General features: G+C 40.2%; 2 protein-coding genes across 5 annotated transcripts in view; one reads left to right on the top strand and one right to left on the bottom strand.

The window, feature by feature from the left end:
- LOC146615267 (protein PHTF2) overlaps positions 1-5,675 on the top strand; it is a 55,595-nt gene extending 49,920 nt beyond the window's left edge. For all 4 annotated transcript variants that reach the window (XM_085376726.1, XM_085376727.1, XM_085376725.1 and 1 more), the window contains 7 exons: positions 279-471; positions 556-687; positions 774-860; positions 2,799-2,954; positions 3,042-3,137; positions 3,244-3,369; positions 5,062-5,675. In XM_085376726.1, coding sequence (XP_085232852.1) covers positions 279-471; positions 556-687; positions 774-860; positions 2,799-2,954; positions 3,042-3,137; positions 3,244-3,369; positions 5,062-5,082 — 811 coding nt within the window. In that variant the 3' untranslated portion in view covers positions 5,083-5,675. The remainder of the gene's footprint in view (positions 1-278; positions 472-555; positions 688-773; positions 861-2,798; positions 2,955-3,041; positions 3,138-3,243; positions 3,370-5,061) is intronic.
- Positions 5,676-9,592: 3,917 nt separating this feature from the next.
- Positions 9,593-17,783, bottom strand: part of adipor2 (adiponectin receptor 2) — a 29,884-nt gene continuing 21,693 nt past the window's right edge. The window contains exons 3-8 of the mRNA XM_085376722.1: positions 14,255-14,434; positions 13,367-13,538; positions 12,515-12,701; positions 12,246-12,433; positions 11,592-11,785; positions 9,593-11,506 (exon numbers count right to left, since the gene is read on the bottom strand). Coding sequence (XP_085232848.1) covers positions 11,378-11,506; positions 11,592-11,785; positions 12,246-12,433; positions 12,515-12,701; positions 13,367-13,538; positions 14,255-14,434 — 1,050 coding nt within the window. The 3' untranslated portion in view covers positions 9,593-11,377. The remainder of the gene's footprint in view (positions 11,507-11,591; positions 11,786-12,245; positions 12,434-12,514; positions 12,702-13,366; positions 13,539-14,254; positions 14,435-17,783) is intronic.

Raw genomic sequence — 17,783 nt, 5'->3', positions numbered from 1 at the left:
CCTAGTTTCCACAGCAGCATTGTTACTGGTAGGAATTCTAACCATGATTATGCAAAACTGTAATGTTTACTCGTCATAATAGCAGTTTTCATTTTTTAACTGTGTTTTTTGAAGTTAAAATTCAGTTTGAATGATCATGTTAATGCCTGTGTGTTTAATATTGTTACATGTATCTGAAACAGTTTGGCAAGGTGTCATTTTTAAAAAAATATAGTAACTTAAGAATTTAAATGTGTGGATTTATTATTTTCCGACCTATATCCTTCTTTCCTATGCAGACTGGCTCAGTACCGTGACTTGGATCAGTTGACCACTCTCTCAGCCAATGAGCTTCTGTCTGTGGCGCTGGGGTGTGGGTCTGGTTCAGATGTCCTGGTAATCACCATGGTAACGCTCAGCTTCCTGGTGCGCGTTTGCCTTATCTGGCTCTTCTTCTTCCTGCTCAGCGTAGCAGAGAGGACATACAAACAGGTGCACAGATAAAAACTGTTGTCTGCTGATCGTTTGCAAGTCGGATAAACGGTCCCTGTACTTACAATCACGTCGATGTTTCAGAGACTTCTGTTTGCCAAACTTTTTGGTCACCTGACTTCGGCCCGCAGAGCGAGGAAGTCTGAGGTCCCACATTTTAGGCTGAAGAAAGTTCAGAACATCAAGATGTGGCTGTCGCTACGCTCCTACCTCAAGGTACAAAAGTAAAAGTCTTAAATGTACAACTGGAAAAAATTAAATGTTAAGTAAAGACACAAATGGAGAAACTGTTGCATTTGCAGAGACGGGGTCCTCAGCGTTCGGTGGATGTCATTGTATCGTCTGCTTTCCTGCTCACGTTGTCAGTCGTCTTCATCTGTTGTGCTCAGGTAACTTCTGAAGGTGTCAAATCAGCAAAATATACAAGTTTTTGTTTTAAGTTACAAAGTGGATAAATCATGGAGAGAAATGTTACAAAAAGTGTTGCTCTTGCCCTTTCAACTTTCTGCAGGTTTTTTTCTTTTGTTTGTTTTTTTAAATACTCAAGTCCCCTAAAATGAGAACCAGCCGATTCATTTATGTCCTCTGTGATGGACATTTGTTTTTGGTCTATATCCAGGGGTGCACATAAGTGGTCCACAGGTGTGCATTCGCTGTCAAAATAAAAGACGCGCACCAGATAAGAAGTTGCAACGCGCGTTTGCGTACATATAAAAGGCACTGTTTTTGTCAGCTAGAGTGGGATTTTCACGGCACATTCTGCACCACATCTCTGTGCGTTCATCATTTGTTTGCAGCCAGCTCACCTCCTGAAACCACTTTTCTGAGAATACGCGCTTCTTTTGAGGTTTGGACTCCTTCTGACATTTCTTTGGAGGTGGAGGAACACCAAAGTAATTGCTTAAAGGAGCTCGCTTCTTCGACATCTTTAAGAGTTCTAAACAAATGTCTGTCCTCCTTCAGAAAATCGTATGTACGCAAACGCGCGTTGCAACTTCTTATCTGGTGCACGTCTTTTATTTTGACAGCGAATGCGCACCTGCAGACCACTTATGTGCACCCCTGTCTATCTTTTGACCAAGTCCTGATGTACTAAATAGAGAACATCGTGTGTTTTTAACTGATATCTCATGTGTTTGTATGGGCTCTTTTTGCTCCAAAGAGGCAGGAAATCACAAAAAGTTCAATGGGAAGATTCCTCTACACGGTTCTCAGAGTATATTAAATTGTCATTCTTCGGTTAGTTGTCTTTAATCTACTTTTTTTTTTTAAAAACTCTAAACTACAACTCATGGACTCACAGTGACCTGGGTACTAATTATTTCAACACTTCAAGGGAAAAAAAATCCCTTCTAACTAGGAATTTATGCTTCAGCAGGACACCTGCACTGTAGCTACGTCGTAATCACAAACCCCCCTGCAGCTCTACAGCGTAACCTGAAGCACACTTCCTGAGACTGAGACTATATGTCTCATCAAAGCAGCTTGCAACTACTATGCACCATCAATTCTTGCTATTCAAAGTGTAGAATCCTCTCGTCCATGGGAAGTCTGGACCCTCATGTGAACTTCCGGGGAAAAAACAGCCTGCATAAGCCTAATCACACTATAGCTACCCACCAGGTAGCTCATCAGTATATATCATGTAGCCCAGTTTCACTAACCCACTAAACTTTGCTGCTATTTTACTTTTCACTGTTTGTTTGTTTTTTGGCACTGAAAGAATTAGTGTTTTAACTTTCAGTGGCGCCGCCATGCTCGTTTGCACTTAGGAACTGAAGGAGTGTTTGACATCATCAGCTCTGTTTATAAAAGTGATCAAGCAGATAGCACTGCAGGGTAATCCGGCTGTGCCCGTTATAGTCACTTTAAAGATGTTGTAATCAAAAAGATTTTATCTTTACCTGAAAAGCTGTGAGGCCTCAAGATGTTACATAACAGCTTTTTCCACATTAGCCAGTAAAACAAGTTTTTATTGGCTGCAGAGCCTAAACCTGCACATGATGCAGACGAGTCTTACATGTGTTGCACAGTTTCTGCCACCAGGGGTCAGTCATACAATTAGCAGAACAGTCAGCTCAAGTAAAACTGATCTGTAAAACTGATAAAGAGCAAATATGTGAATGCATCGACCTTCAGAATAATTATTTTGGGACATTTACAGTACTTGTGCTGTAAAAAAAAGGGAAAATGAGTTGAAAGACACTGCAGCTTGTTACAAATGTGGTGTTTCATATACATTTAAAAAAATGTAATTACAGTATCAGCAAGTCTGTTTTATTTTTGGTTTTAGAAACTGAACAGTGTGTTTATCTCTCTTCCTCCAGTTGCTCCATGTCCATGAAACGTTCCTGGACTGTCACTATAACTGGGAGCTGGTGATCTGGTGCTCCAGTCTGACTCTGTTCCTGCTCCGGTTCGTCACTCTGGGCTCGGAGACCAGCAAGAAGTATAGCAACACCTCCATCCTGCTCACTGAACAGGTACACACACACACACACACACACAATATACAAGTATGATCAGTGTCGTGTCCAAACTCTGACCCTGATCCACTGCGTTTCTCACAGATTAACCTGTATCTGAAGATGGAGAAGAAGCCAAACAAGAAGGAGGAGCTGACACTGGTCAACAATGTTTTAAAACTGGCAACCAAACTACTCAAGGTACACACACAGTCTCAATATCCTTTCTTGTTGGTCATCTGGCACCAACTGCCCCTGCTTTTACAATCTGACTCTTTTTTTTTTTTTTCCTTTTCCTTTTCTCCAGGAGTTGGATACTCCGTTCAGGTTGTACGGTTTGACGATGAACCCTCTGCTCTACAACATCACCCAGGTGGTCATCCTGTCTGCTGTGTCGGGAGTCATATCTGACCTGTTAGGATTTAACCTGAAGGTAATTTTATGCGTGAACGCTCTTTAGTCACATGTATCTGTTCACGTCTGTCCTGTGGTGGAAACCCCCCCCCCCCCCCCCCCCAAAAAAAAAACCTCTGTCCTTTGAGGAAGTAAAACAGTAAAGGTGCAAAACAGACAATGTGGACTGAAAATCCTTTTTTAGCACCAAAAATGAATTTTCAAGATTTGTTGGGTTAAAACACGTCATAATCTTGCAGTGTAAATCAAATCCCTGGAAGATGAGTTTGTGATGGAGAAGTACGTGTGCTGAATTCTGACCTATGAGGGAGCAGATGAGCACTAATTTAAAATCAAAGGCAGTCGTCGACAGGCTTTCTTTGCATTAGCTGGTTCAACAAAAACCTGAAATCCAGGCAGAGATGACGGGTGTCACAGCAGCGTTTCTGATTGAGGCAGCTCAGGACGAGCTCGTGTAACAGGGGGTGCTTGGCGTGTGATTTCACTCGTCTTCCTCACAAAAATGGATTAATTGCTGCCTACTTTAGAGATATTATCACGGAAACAGGTGACAGATATTCACAAAAGACAGGCTATAAAAATTCTAATTGTAAAAGCCAATGATGCTGCAAATAAGAGATCTGTGTTGTAGAAAATGTGAATTCATAACTTAATATTTGTTTTTTCAGTGGCTCTTAGTGCTGCCATTTGTCTGTCACATATTCTAGCATATTAGAGCTGATGGATTTAAACACTGGTGCATTCAGGACTGACCGTGTCTCTAAACCTAATGACAGATGTTGAAATCATGTTAGTTTCTACCCAAATTAAAGCAAAATTACTCTTTTCTATTCTGTGTTATATATTAGCTGTGGTTGCAGATTACGATTAGGCATGAAAACATGTGCATGGCCAGCTGAATGCACGAAAAGTTCCTGTGATCATGCATTTTTGCATTTTTCACTGCTGTAACTTCACAGCCTCCTGTGATACTCGTGAGACACAGCTGATCCAGGTTTCTTTTGCAAAATGTTTTCCTTCAACAGAAAAGGTCCAGCTCAGTATTAGCAGGGCGTACAGTACTGTGCAAAAGTGTTTCGCCATGTTGGAAAAACACTTTAGCTGAATCTACAAAAATGATAAAGATAACACAGTTTGATATGAACCCAACTTGACAGAGAACAAAACAAAATGCTGTCAACATCCAAAGAAGAGCTTCGAATGTCCTTCGAGAAACATGGAGAACTATTCCTGGACACCGCTTAAAGAAATTAGAAGAAAGCTGCCTAAGAGAGTTCAGGTTGTGTTGAGGAATAAATGTGTGCAAATGTAGACTTTCAAGCTCATTAGAATTATAGAAACTCTGTTTTTTGCCTTTGCCTGTTTTCCGTATTTCCATGTATGTTTGCACATTTCAATAAACTGTTCCACCCATTTCCCCAGCAAACTATAAAAAATGAAGACTTTTGCACACTACTGTAGGTTACCGTGGTGATCGAGGCAGATTTAAATAAAATGGATTTACCTGGCTTCATACTATTGGGTACAGTTTCCAGTATTTAGCAGAGATATAAACGAAGTAGACCAAATGTCTAATAAGCTGACACCTAATCTGGCTCCTCCTGCAGCACTTTGATACCTTTCCTGCGTTTTGTTGTTAAACTGTAGCTGCTCATTGGCTGAATTCTCCGATTCGAGTGTCTGACGTGTGTTCGTTTGTTCCCGTTCACAGCTGTGGAAGATCAAATCATGACAGTGGACTGAGAAACGGCGTCAACACTTCACTCTCACTGACTGGCTGAACGCTCGTCCGACTGGCCCGACCCACCGAGAGACCGAGCCTCAGCCTCGACATATCAGAGTGCTTTGACCTTCAACGTTTCCACTTTGTGCAATTCACAGACTATTTATTTACCCATTCAGTGTTTATACCTAGGCTTTATTTGAATTCTAGTTTCTTTCATGTTTTTGTGTTTTGTGACACAAAGTTCGGTTTTTACCTGTCAACAAAAGTGTTATGAGTGTTTCCCCTAGGTTACCGCTTTGGAGGGGAGACTTCTCGCTTGTTTGTTTTTTCCTCCCCCCTGCTCTAAAGCAAATCTCCCCTGTCGTTTTAGACGGATCAAGACTTGTTGGGATGCTTTTTGCATTTACACACATGAAGTTGGCTTCAACAGGAGTAACGTTATCTTCACTTCACAAACAAAAACACAGTAGTGTGCTTTTTTTCCCTCTCGCCCCCCCTGAGTTGTTGGTAGGGGGAACGCTGTGTGAACATAAATTATTATTAAGTGATGGTTGAGGTTCTCAGCTCGATCTGCAGCTTTTCATTTTAACTCATTTGCAGGCAAAAATATTTTATTGTATTTTTTCCCTTTTTTTTTTCTTTTTTTTTTTTGCTTAAACTGAATGTTATTTATATGTTGAGTTTCAAAACAAAACAGATTTTAAAAAAGCAAACGTTAGTCCAGTGGTTTTATTCAAACAAACTGAGTTCGTCAAACATTTTTTAATTTTATTACAAACAAATACTGAAGGTGTAACATGTTCTTTAAGATAGATAAATGCTCCACACGGACACCTTTAGATCAAGCTGCTAACTGGTTTGGTTAAAAACATTGCTGGTGTCTTGCACCTGTTCACACTCAGGCCACATGCAAATATCTCTTAAAGGAAGTTAACAGTTCCATTCTCCAGGTATTTAAAAGCAAAACAAAACTCGAGAGCAGATGACATTTACCAAAACCAAAAGGGAGAAAAGCGACACGGCCGCAGACGTGTGAACAGAAAGAAGACTGAACATGTCTACAGTTATTCTTCACTATTAGACGGCGTGACCTGAAGCAAGACCTTTCAATTTTTGCTCCAGTTTAATATTACGAGCCCCATCAGTGGTTTCAGGAGCATTTCCAGCAATACGCGAGTAGATGGTAACACTTCCCTCAGAGAGCTGACACAGCATCTACTGTGTCCATGAAATTTGCAGGTAAACTGGTTTCAAACGGCTCGACGGTGTCACCCGTCAGCTTTCTTTGTTCAGAACACACGCAAAGCCACGTGTGCTTTATTTCCCAAAGGGCCACATGAGAAACACTGTCGTGGAGGGCTGCACCAATAAGCTGAACTCAAGTCTGCTCAGTATTTTCTCTCTTTAAGCTGCAACTGATAAGAGTAGATGTTACAATTAGGCAATAAAAATGTGAACTGGGGATAGTAGGCCAACATTTTATTGTTGTTTGATTTCAACATTCCCCAAAACTGAAAATAAGTCTAAAGTTATACAAAGTGCTACTGCTACTTTGCTGGTAGTTTAATGGAGCTTTTCAGTTCTTGTTTCTTGTTCAGTGAGAGAGATCCAGTCGGTTTTGGGCCTAAACAAGTGCATTAAAGTCAGATTCAGTATCTGATATTTATTTTAACACTTTGCCCAGACTGAGCCACCTGGCAGCTGTGTGGTAGCTATGTCACCATCTTCAGTCTCACGCTCCTCTGAAAGTAGAACAAACCATTTTAGTTGCAACATCAACAAAAAATAACTGACAGAAATACCACTTTCAGGTCTGGGTTCATTTCAGTCATTTAACGTTGCGTGTGCTTTTACAGTACGACAGCAGTTGTAGACCCCATCATCTCGAGCCTATCCAAGCATGCGTTGCTGCCCCGTTTTCTAATATGTTTTCCTTCCGTTCTTTTACAGACAAAAATTAGTAACTAGACTATGAGACGACACGTCTCATCCAGGGGCAAAGAGGAAAAGTCAAATCTGTCCACTTTGTTTTTCCAACTGAAGCTCTAGACTTCCTGCAGTGTCCTCAGTCAATCTTATTACGGTTCAGCTAGAGAGGGGCACATTCTCCACCAAACATTGACTCTTATTGTTTACTTTTTTTGGGCGATATCTCACAAAATCGCAACGCTGGTCTTGACTGCTCTCTCCCTGGATGTGTCGATTTGTAAAAAGTCAAGTTCTTGTATTTCTCTTTATGATTAGTCTTGTAATAGCGATTCAAACATACCAAATGACCACACAGCTTTACCTCGGACTTAAGTTCATATTTAGACAATGATAAATAGCCACATCTCATAAAACATAATTTTATTACCACTGTATTTAGTTGCACACACATGAGTAAAAAAATTTTTAATTATCATGGGCCACCAATGGTCAGATAATGCCCACATCTGCTCTAATGTATCTTCAACCCGCTAACGTGCCGATTAACAACAGCCAGTATCAATTCATCTCTAAGTTGAGGAAAGCTTACCTTGGGCCCCACCACTAGCTGCTTCCTGTGTGGATGCCCTTTAAATACACAGATGACTGGACCGACAAAGATTTTTGGTAAATCTCAAACTGAAGTTTTAATGTTAAAATGTGAACTGATAACTGCAACTTCTCTGGATACGTCATATAACAGCATAAAAATAGGTTGCCAAAATGTAATGTGTCCAACAGCTCGTTAAGCAGCGCACCTGCATAGCAGATGGTTTCATTATCGACTCCCAGTCCCAGATCAAACAGTTTCAGCTGTCCTAGCATGAAGAAGACAATCCCCAAAAAGCAAAATGTTGGATAAATGAAACGGAAACTCGTACTGGAGATCTCTGCCTCTCCCTTCACTCCACCAGGTCAAATCTCAATTAGAAGTTCATTCAAATAATAAAACTGAACCCTAAATAAAGGCAATCACAATCAACTCAGATATTTTATAAACTGACAGGACTTCACATAAAATGCTGTTGAACGCTCGGAGCTCCTTTAGACGTTGGTGTACACGACACTTCAGTGAAGTCTTTCTTGTGTGTGAACAAAGACATGCACTTTAAAAACACGTTCTCAATGGAAGAAAAGTTACTTTGTATCAACAATATTTTTTACATCACTCTGTGTGATACAGTTTGTGTGTGTCTGGTGTTATAGCGAATGCTAGTTCAGCGTGTGTACTGATGATTTGTGTGAATTAAATCCGAAACGGTACGTGAAGTAATGATGCCCACGGAAAAGAAACAAATGGTTGCCTCGGTTCACTGGAACAAGCTTCATTCATAAAAATGCGAGCATAATCATCTTCAGTGTGTTTGAGGAGGAAGACCAAAGTGCTTTTAATTTAACTGTATTTGTTTGTCTCTTCTGGTTAAAAGAATGTATTTATAGCGTTCTGGTTTTAAGAATATTTCCTTTTTGTTCTTTCATCATTTATTTGTACAGGATGTTTGTTCCTCACCTCTTTAGAAAAGGCATGCTCGACTGTTTTTGTTTTTTAGCAACGAGACTTTTGAATCACGTATATGAGAGTGAATCTGAGGAAAGGACTGTGTTATGATGCTGTTTTCCAAAAGTCTAAATATTTACTGTTTTTTCTTGTGAACTGGTCTTTCAATAAGATCTGTTTTTATATGAATAATTAAAAAAAAATGGATGTTAAATCCTTTATTCTTTTGTTAACTGTTTGTGTTATCCTTTTCCTTCAGTTGTTTAAATATTTAGTTGCACTTGATCAACTGCTTCTTACAGCAAAAATATCTAATCAAACAGATCAGTCATCTCTGAATGTTTCCAGACTCTTAAAGAAATTACAAGGAAAAAAAACTGCCTAAGAGTTCAGACGGTGTTGAAGAATAAAGGTGCTCATACCAAATATTCACCTTCAAGCTTGTCAATTCCATTTTTGCCTTAATGTTGCCATGTATGTGTGCACATTTCAAGAAATCACAGCACCCATTTCCTAACAAAATATAGAGAAATGATGGATCCATCAAGACTTTTGCACTTTTATACTTAAAATGCATTTTAAACACACATTAAATTAAAAAAAAAAAAATAAGGAAAATTATCAATAAGAAAAAATTTGCAACTGCAGGTTTTCTGTCTGAGCAAGCTGGATAGCATAGTGGTACAACTACACGCCTCTGGAGACGGTGTCTCAAGTTCAATTCCCACATGCTGGCATCTCTATCCAGTAAGGTGTCAGCAAAGCCTGCATCAGGTGATAGGACGTTGTTGAATGCCACTAGACAAGGAACCCCAGAGCAGAGGGTTACATGAGCAGTTACTTTGTATTGACATGTATGGAATCTTTCATACCCAACACCCAAGTGTGGGTAGAAGAAGGACTGTAAATCATCTACAACCTAATATTTTAAAACTTGGAACTCAGCTGCAGCTTAAGTAAAGTGTTAACTAACACAGAAAACAAGGAGATTATGTGATGCAATCTCAGTGTTGTGTATATAATAACACTTCCAAAACAAAGTGACTGCTTCAAAAACCTTTTTATTAGAACAATACAGCAGATATAAAGGTCTATTGCAATCAAACACCACCAGAGCGAACTGTGTGCTTCAGACAGTATGCCCTCCCCGAGAGAAATAATTTAATATAAACTAGAGAAAAGAAAAAGAAACAGAAAAAAAATGGAGATGAAAACAAAAAATTCTTCTTGCGATGCAAAGACGATCGATCAACTTTCATTTTACTTGCACACCTAAAAAGTTTACACATCCCCAGAAACACAAGCTCAGAAGTGTTTTATTGTGCAAGTTGTAAGATTTTGGTATAAACTTGAAAGTTCATCTCGTGTTAATTAATCATGAGCCCTTTAAGTCGGAACGTTTGGAGGGAGGAACGTTTTGGCCCTCGCCAAACGAAACGAAACAACGAAGCAAACGAAAGAAAAGAAACACGTAAAATTAAAGCTTGAAATGCAATAACAGCAGTGAACAAATGAAAATGCAATCCAAAAAAAAAGAAAAGAAAGAAAGAAAATTGTTTTAATTTTAGTTTTAAATATTTGTGGTCTGTGGACATGAATCTCATCAAGAATCATGTAGGAGGAGCAGAAACTAATGATTCCAGTTTATCTAATTCTGGGGCCGTGTTTACAAAAATATTGTGAAAAGTATCATTTATGCGTTTCAATAAATCATTTAAGGAAATATTAGAAAAAATAAACATATAGTGGTGGAGCAAAAATAAGCTTTAGGTTGAATTCAATCAGAGAAAGAAGATGCTACATATTTAGATAACTCATAAATATATAATCATAGTTTTTGATGTTAAGACGAAATCTGTGTTGCTCGCCGTTTGTAAGGTTTTCATGCCTGTAAGTGACTCCCGTGTCGCCACTGGAGACGGCGTACTATGTTTTGATAGGATTTGGATGTTGTGCCAATAAATTTTCTCTAAAACCTCCCCCACCTCGTGTCCTTACACAAAAAAAAGTTACTTGAAGCGCCTCCCACCGAACACTGGAACAAGTGTAGAATTGACACCTCTCCCCCTCGGCTCTAATTGGTTTACCATCTATCATATTTATTCTTGCAATCATTTTTTGTCATTTTTTAAATATATATTTCTTACAAATCTATAACCCAAAGTTTAGAAATCTTATTTACATGGAAAAGTTGTTATTTTTGTTTGGTTTTTGTTGTTTTTTAAATTTTAAAAGTGACTATTAACCCTTTTGTCCGCATTTGCAAAGCTTCACAATGAGAGAAAGAATCAATTTTGCACTCAATTCTTCCCCCCCCCCCCCCCATACTTTCATTTGTTTGCATCCTCTAAAGAGGCAACTTGGAAAACAGCATTCAGCAAAAAAGAAAAAAAAAGTAGTAAAAAAAAAAACCAAAACAAAAAAAAAATGTTTGGTTTTTTTTCCTTTTTAAAGCATGAATCACGCTTCTGCTGGAAACCAAACCATTAATCCAAGAAGAGAACGTAGGGAGGTTTGAATGTCTGGTATCCTCCCGGACAAAAGGATTACTTCCTGGAAAGAGTCTCAGAAACTGCTTTTATAAAACACGCTGTCACAGAAGTGGTTTTATAGTCAAAGCAAATGGAGCCAGAGGAAATGGGGACAGACAGGCAGACAGAGTTGGATTTAATCGCGTCCTATGAGAAGGACAAGCCACTTCGGTCTTCAGTTTGGGGGTGAAGTGAGTGTGTATGTGTCTGTTCGTGTATATCTGTGGATGTAAGAACCAGTGCCTGACACAGTTTTCACTGTGTCAGTAAATGATGAAAGGGTCAGTGTATGTTTGTATGTGTGTTAGAGATTGCCATCCTCAGTGCAGCCTCCTCCTGCCGTGAAGCGAAACTCCTGCAGGTTGGAGACGCCGTGGAAGTGAACGAAAGCCCCGGCGACCACCAAGATGTGGAACAACTGATGGGAGTGAAACTGCGGAGGGAACAGCAGGACATAAGAATCACGGTGAAGAGTTTCTAATCCAAACATGTTTCCTTACCGGCGACAGGACACTCACCCAGATGTCACACTTGCCGGGGAAGAACCTCTCGGGGATTCGGGCGGCGTACAGACAGGCTCCGGTGATGTAGAGCGTGGCCATGAGGAACAGCCAGCCCATCTGGCCAATGGTGGTCGCCTTGATCAGACCCTCACTGATGACAAAGTGCAGGGTGGGAACCACGCCACTCAGACCAAGGCCCACAAACACGCCTGAACAAAGAATGGACACAAAGTGAATACACGAGTGAGCAGATATAGCAAGGGCCGCTTTAAGAACATCGACTGTCAACCAACTTAAACCTGTAATAACAGATTTTTTGACTCATGGATTATTAGATTAGACAACCAAGCAAGTAACACCAATCTTAATTTTTTTACTGAAAAGATTTTAACCAGTGTTGAGTTTGATCTCTATGGGTAATCCAGCTTCCTTAGCTACAACAGCTGCCATAGACTCCAGCTGCCCCTTATTTTAAATTAAAATGCTTTTATATATTTTTAAATATTTTTACACCAAATCAATCAGGGTTACGTTGAGGCAAAACTTAGTGCCACACCTTAGCAGCGAAATATGCAGTTTATGGACCAAATATGGTGTCCTCTATTGTAAATAACAGGCCTGAAGCCACATGACCACAAACCCAACCCATCCTCACTTATCCCAATCTACCTGCTCTGACTCCTCTGTACTGCGGAGTGGCAAAGAAGTCGCACTGTGATACGGTGATGGCAGCCAGTCCTAGTACACAGACCACTATCAGGTAGATGAAGCAGGGCTGAGGGGAGCAGTAGAAGGAATAATACAACCAGGGGACGAAGGAGCCCATGATCAGGAAGGCGATCCCACTGTAGTCCAACCTGGAGACACAACAACATCGTGAGCTTACTGCTGAAGAAAAGACGTCCCCAATACAGCATGAAGACCGAGACATTTCTTACTTGGAGAAGACTCTGGACACGCCCTCAGAGTGGCAGTAGACTGTGTGGAAGAGCCAGGAGAATGAAAGGCAGAGGATGGCTCCCAGGAAAAACATCCCAATCACCACCTTCTCTTGGACCGGAGCCACAAAAGACATGTTGGGTCTGAACATGTACATCAGGCCCAGACAGAGGAAAAACAAACAGCCTGCAGAGAGATGAGATGACAGGGTAAGATGGATATCAGTGATATTAAAATGAAAAAGTATCAGGACTCACAATTTCTCCACTACAATGACGCCGAGGTGCACACTCTCACACGCCACAAGGTGGCAGCAGAGAGAAGAACAAAACTTGTTTATAGAGGTGTAGAAGGAAGGATAAATAAAGAGTTTTAAAAACCTGGGATCAACTACAACTCTTCCACTCAAGCAGAAAAATAACACACTGGATTTCCTGGACCCATCTACTGACGGCAGTCGCTTGGCTTTCGACACACACGTTTTTATGCAACGTAACAAGTTAGCAGGTTTGCACAAGGTTCTCTGTTACCTAATGAAGTCTGGATAAATATGCAGATTAGCTGAAGAATAAAATAAGGAGTGGAGTAATACATTTCAGAAATACACACAGGAAAAAACAATCCCACTCCTGTTATTTCCAGCCGTTAACCCTAATCCTGTTTTCGTGGTGTGTGTGCATGTGTGCTCCAGTACATCTGCCATCTCATCATGCCTCAACATTTTTGCAGAGACAATTTAAGATTAGGATAAAAAGGTTAAAATGAAGAATACAGAAAGTTAAAGATGCACAAAAGTATTGAGTTTTAGAAAACTCTCTCAGTGTGTGCGCATGTGTGTGTGTGTGTCTTACCTAGCAGGTGTGTCCAGATGTTTCCTGTCTCTGTGTGGATTCTAAAGATGCTCTTGAAGCAGGCGCGAAACGAAGGCATGGGAGGCCTGTGGCCGTGAAGCAGGAAGTCGTTGTCCTTCAGCCAATCGGGGAGTACATCGTGAGGAATGACGCGCCACCGACCCTCCCACATCTGATTGGTTAATAAGGGAAAAAGAGGAAACATCTACATCATGATCTGGTATGAATGGAAAACTGCTGCAGTTTACTGGACTGGAGTGCAGATCAGGAGTGTCAAATGACAACTATTATGTAAATAAATATACTGACTCCACCAATTTACATACAGCTATTTTTAGCTACAGGACACTCGTCCAGGCTGTGCTGTTTCAAAAGCACACACTCTAATTCTTATAGTCGCGTGATTATTTTTATTTCGACACAGTGACGCGTCTTTACATCACAGTGTCATAACTGTTTGCATCTGTATGTATCAAGAACCACATCTGAAGAGCTTCCTGCGGCGTAACAGTGCTGGCCTTTTTTAGCTTTATGCTCTTAAACTGCACTAAATTACTGAACTCTTTTTTTTAACTCTCCGTCTTTTGAAACACATTCTGTATAAGCGATAAAAAAAAAAAAAAAAACTAAGCAAACACAGAACTCTACCGTAGCTGTTTTTATGGGTTTATTGCTGTCGTTTACTATGTGGCTTTATTGAGTGTTGTTATAAAACCTCCTCAGTAAAGCAAACATACCCCAAGGGAGGAGTACCTAATTTAGTGGGCGGTGGAATTAAAAGGTGGAGCGCTCCCCAACAATCTTTTCAGATAAGTTAAGACGAAGGTCTGAAGTGTGTTTGTGAGTGTGGGGGGGTTGGGTTGTTTTTTTTTGTTTTGTTTTTTGCACCTTGTGTACAAACTCCTCCATCCTCTCCATGGCGTGGTGTGCTTGCAGGAGTGGAGTCATTCCCATGAAGCCTTCATCACCGTTCCTCTCATCCTCCTCCTCCTCCTCCGTTTCCTCCTCTTTTCTTCCTCTGTCATCCTCTTCGCTTACCCTTTTCTTGTCGTCGCACTCTGGGACGCTCTGCAAAGACACACACACACACACACACACACACACACACTTAGTCGAAGAGGACCAGCTGTTTTCTGACACCTTTACCATGAACCTGCTCTGGCTGCATGCTACCCAGTTCAAACATGTGGGAGCTATCATCGATCTAAGCTTGTGCAATCCTCCTCTCACATGCAAATTACATTCAACATGAGTGACAAGACTCATCATAGATCCTTTCTTAAACCTACTGCTGACCAGTGACTGGAAGAGCACACACTGTACAATGTGATCATACACTGAGGATATTTAAGACCACTTTCATCTGAAGCTAACTGTAGCAAATTAGAGTGTTTGTTTTTTTGTTTTTTTACCAGTGAACAGCTTTTTAATTAAATATTTTAAGTTTCTTATTTTCTAAAAGTTGTAACTTGTTCAAATCTTATATACATGAGTGGCTTCATGTGCAACACTTCAGTCAATGTCAAACTCATAACTGTGTTTAAATGTGCTATGTTAAAAAAATAATAAAAAAAACTTTTTTTTTTTTATATAGCACCTTTTGTGCAAGTATTGCAGTTCAAGGTATATAATTATTAATATATAATAAAATATTGTAGTGGTAAGTAAAAATCCAGATGAATAAACCAGCAATAAAAGCTAATATTAGTTCAAACAAAGTAAATAAAAACAGGGTTTCGACACTTCCAGCTGCTGTCAGACTCAAACAGCTGAAAGCCTCCTTGCAGATTTGTGCCCGTGCAGCTGAGGCGCCGCGCTGATTCATACGCTGTCAGCACGCGAGACAAGTCTACTGAAGCAAGACGATGAAGTGTTTAAAAATAAGCCAAAATGTAAAATAAACTGACCTCCCTTTAATCTACTTCACTATTCAAACCAGGAAACATAACAACTTATTTACATTCATAAATTTACAACTCGAGAATTTAGCTCCATCGTTTTTCTTTTCGTTCTACCTTTAACGCTGTTACTGACAACTCCTCAGACAGTCCGTGCAAAGCTTTTAAACTGTCCCATATCCCAGCATGTGGTGCACAAAAACTATAAGAGAATACGCGCATGTAAAAATACACATTTTATCATCCCTATCTGACTGCATACACAAACAAATCAGATTAACAAAACTGTAAAAGGAAGAAAATTAAAGCTATTGTGTAAAGAAAACAAAGCCATTTTATTATTAAATCGCTGCAGTCCCTGTTTGTCTGAGCTATCATTTATAAATAGAGGCTTAAACAGACAGTGTGAATTCAATCCAACACAATAGCTGTCACCGCTGGGTAGTCTGTGGCAGAATTAATATGGCTAGCGCTTTGTGATAAATACACAGTCATTCATCATTACTGACACGCAAACAAACAGTCGCACACAGTTAAGCGCTCGCCGACACACCGATGATGTGTGCGGTTTCAGGTGGGAAAGCTGATAAGTATTAAGGCCACACATGCATCAAAACACATACACTGATGATTATTGTTATTTTTTATTCCTCTTAACAAGCCACAGATTTATTTATGTTTAATAGGAGATGATTAGAAATGGCATCCCTCTTGTTCTTTTTAATACTCCAGAGGAGCAGGAAAAGGCCAAGTGAGGAAATTAGGGGAAAAGTGGCAAGACAGAGAGGGACACGAGAACAAGTGGGTTGCAGAAAGAGGGAGAATGAGAGTCCTGTTTTATATATAATGCATGACTAACCCCGTTTTTAAAGACCCACCAGCAAAATACACTGCAACAGCAAGGTCTCTGCTCGTGCACGTGTGCCTACTGACCATGACATGCCGTTTAGGAACTGAAAGTGAACGTCTCCGAAGTTTATTTTTCCTTGAATCTGTGTGCACACAGTGTTTAACCACACATGAGAACAAATCAGAGGCCGCAAAAATGCAAGGAAGGGACAAAAGCTTCCATCACACTTGAGGGCAATATTTTCATGAATCTGCTGTTTCACCTAACGTTGATTCTCGGTGTACTTATGTGCAAAGGACCTAGTGCACTATGTCAGCAGAGGGTATCTGGGTGACTGCCAAACAATCACGTGTGCCCTCCGGTCTTTGCATCTCTCATGGATAACCTCTCATGTGTGTCCATGCATGCAAGTAATACAGGTGTGGCCTTAACTTCAGGTGCTGCCAGTCTGGTTGTGGATTGTGAGATTCTTGAGTAACTCTGTGTGTGCACACGTGTCTGTGCACAGCAGGAACAACAGCATGTCCTCTAAGGTCAGGATTATGCTCGGTTGCAGATGCACAGACGGACGAGTAGCTGTTCTTGCGATATTATATCCTCGTCGGCTTTTGAGACACGTGTGGTGCTCTTCGCTGATGTAGAAAGTGTATGACACATAAGCAGCACAGCATCTACTGCAGTTATCAATACAACTACTGTCATCTCACGACCAGACTAAAATCCCCGATTAGTTTTGGATGCAAAGCGCACAGTTTATTTATAATTTATCCTAGCAACAAGCTACTCGCCTAACCTGTCTTGCTGTAATTTGAATCCATGTGAATATCAGAATAAAATTATGCTAACATCATGTGAAAACAAGACTGAATCTTGTGACTGAGTTTTATCAACAAAACTTCACCAAACAATCTATATGTACGACAACGCTGAAGCCCTGAAGTAACGCCCGCACATAACACCGTGGGACATAATCTGTTAGTGTGTTTGTCAGAAAAATAGTGATTTAGTACAATTGACCTCATTTTTAACACTTTTTTTTTTTAAAATAAACCAAAATTAGCCTCTTGAAAAATAATCAGAAATGAAAACTGCAAGTTGCAGACCAAGTATGTTAAGACAATAGCAGGTAAAAAGTTCTATGATGTGCATGAGTGGAATAGTATTCAAGTATATGGCCACCAGCTAAAAATAATAGGACATGCACTGTGACAAGTCACAGTCACATACTTGCTTTATAAAACATGCCTTGTTCTCCTAGTCACACCCATTAATACAAGCACTTTTTCTATGCTCTAGTGCTTTCTATCCAACATCCACACATTCACACTTCGATGGATGCATTAGAGAGCAACTTGGGTTACTATCTTGCCCAAGGATATTCTGCATACAGACTGGAGCAGCCAGAGATCAAACCACGAACCTTCCGATTAGTAGACAACCTGCTCTCCTGCTCTGAGCTACAGTATGCTAGCTTAGTAAACTTTTTTCCCCCTACACAAAAGGTTTGATTACAAATAATAAATGACTGAAAAGGCCGTTTCTGTTACCTGGTGTGAAGCTGACATTTTGGAGGCTGTTTTCACACGACCGTAGAGATGTTGTTATTAAAATCTGCAAAAACAGCTGTTAAATCCTGCCAGAGTGCTTTCCTGCTCTGATCGTGAGAAGC

This window comes from Diplotaxodon limnothrissa, linkage group LG17 (assembly GCF_057381915.1).
Source record: "Diplotaxodon limnothrissa isolate DT_005_m linkage group LG17, D_limnothrissa_male_GT1.1, whole genome shotgun sequence".
NCBI lineage: Eukaryota > Metazoa > Chordata > Actinopteri > Cichliformes > Cichlidae > Diplotaxodon > Diplotaxodon limnothrissa.
This window is presented reverse-complemented; position numbering and strand designations above follow the sequence as displayed.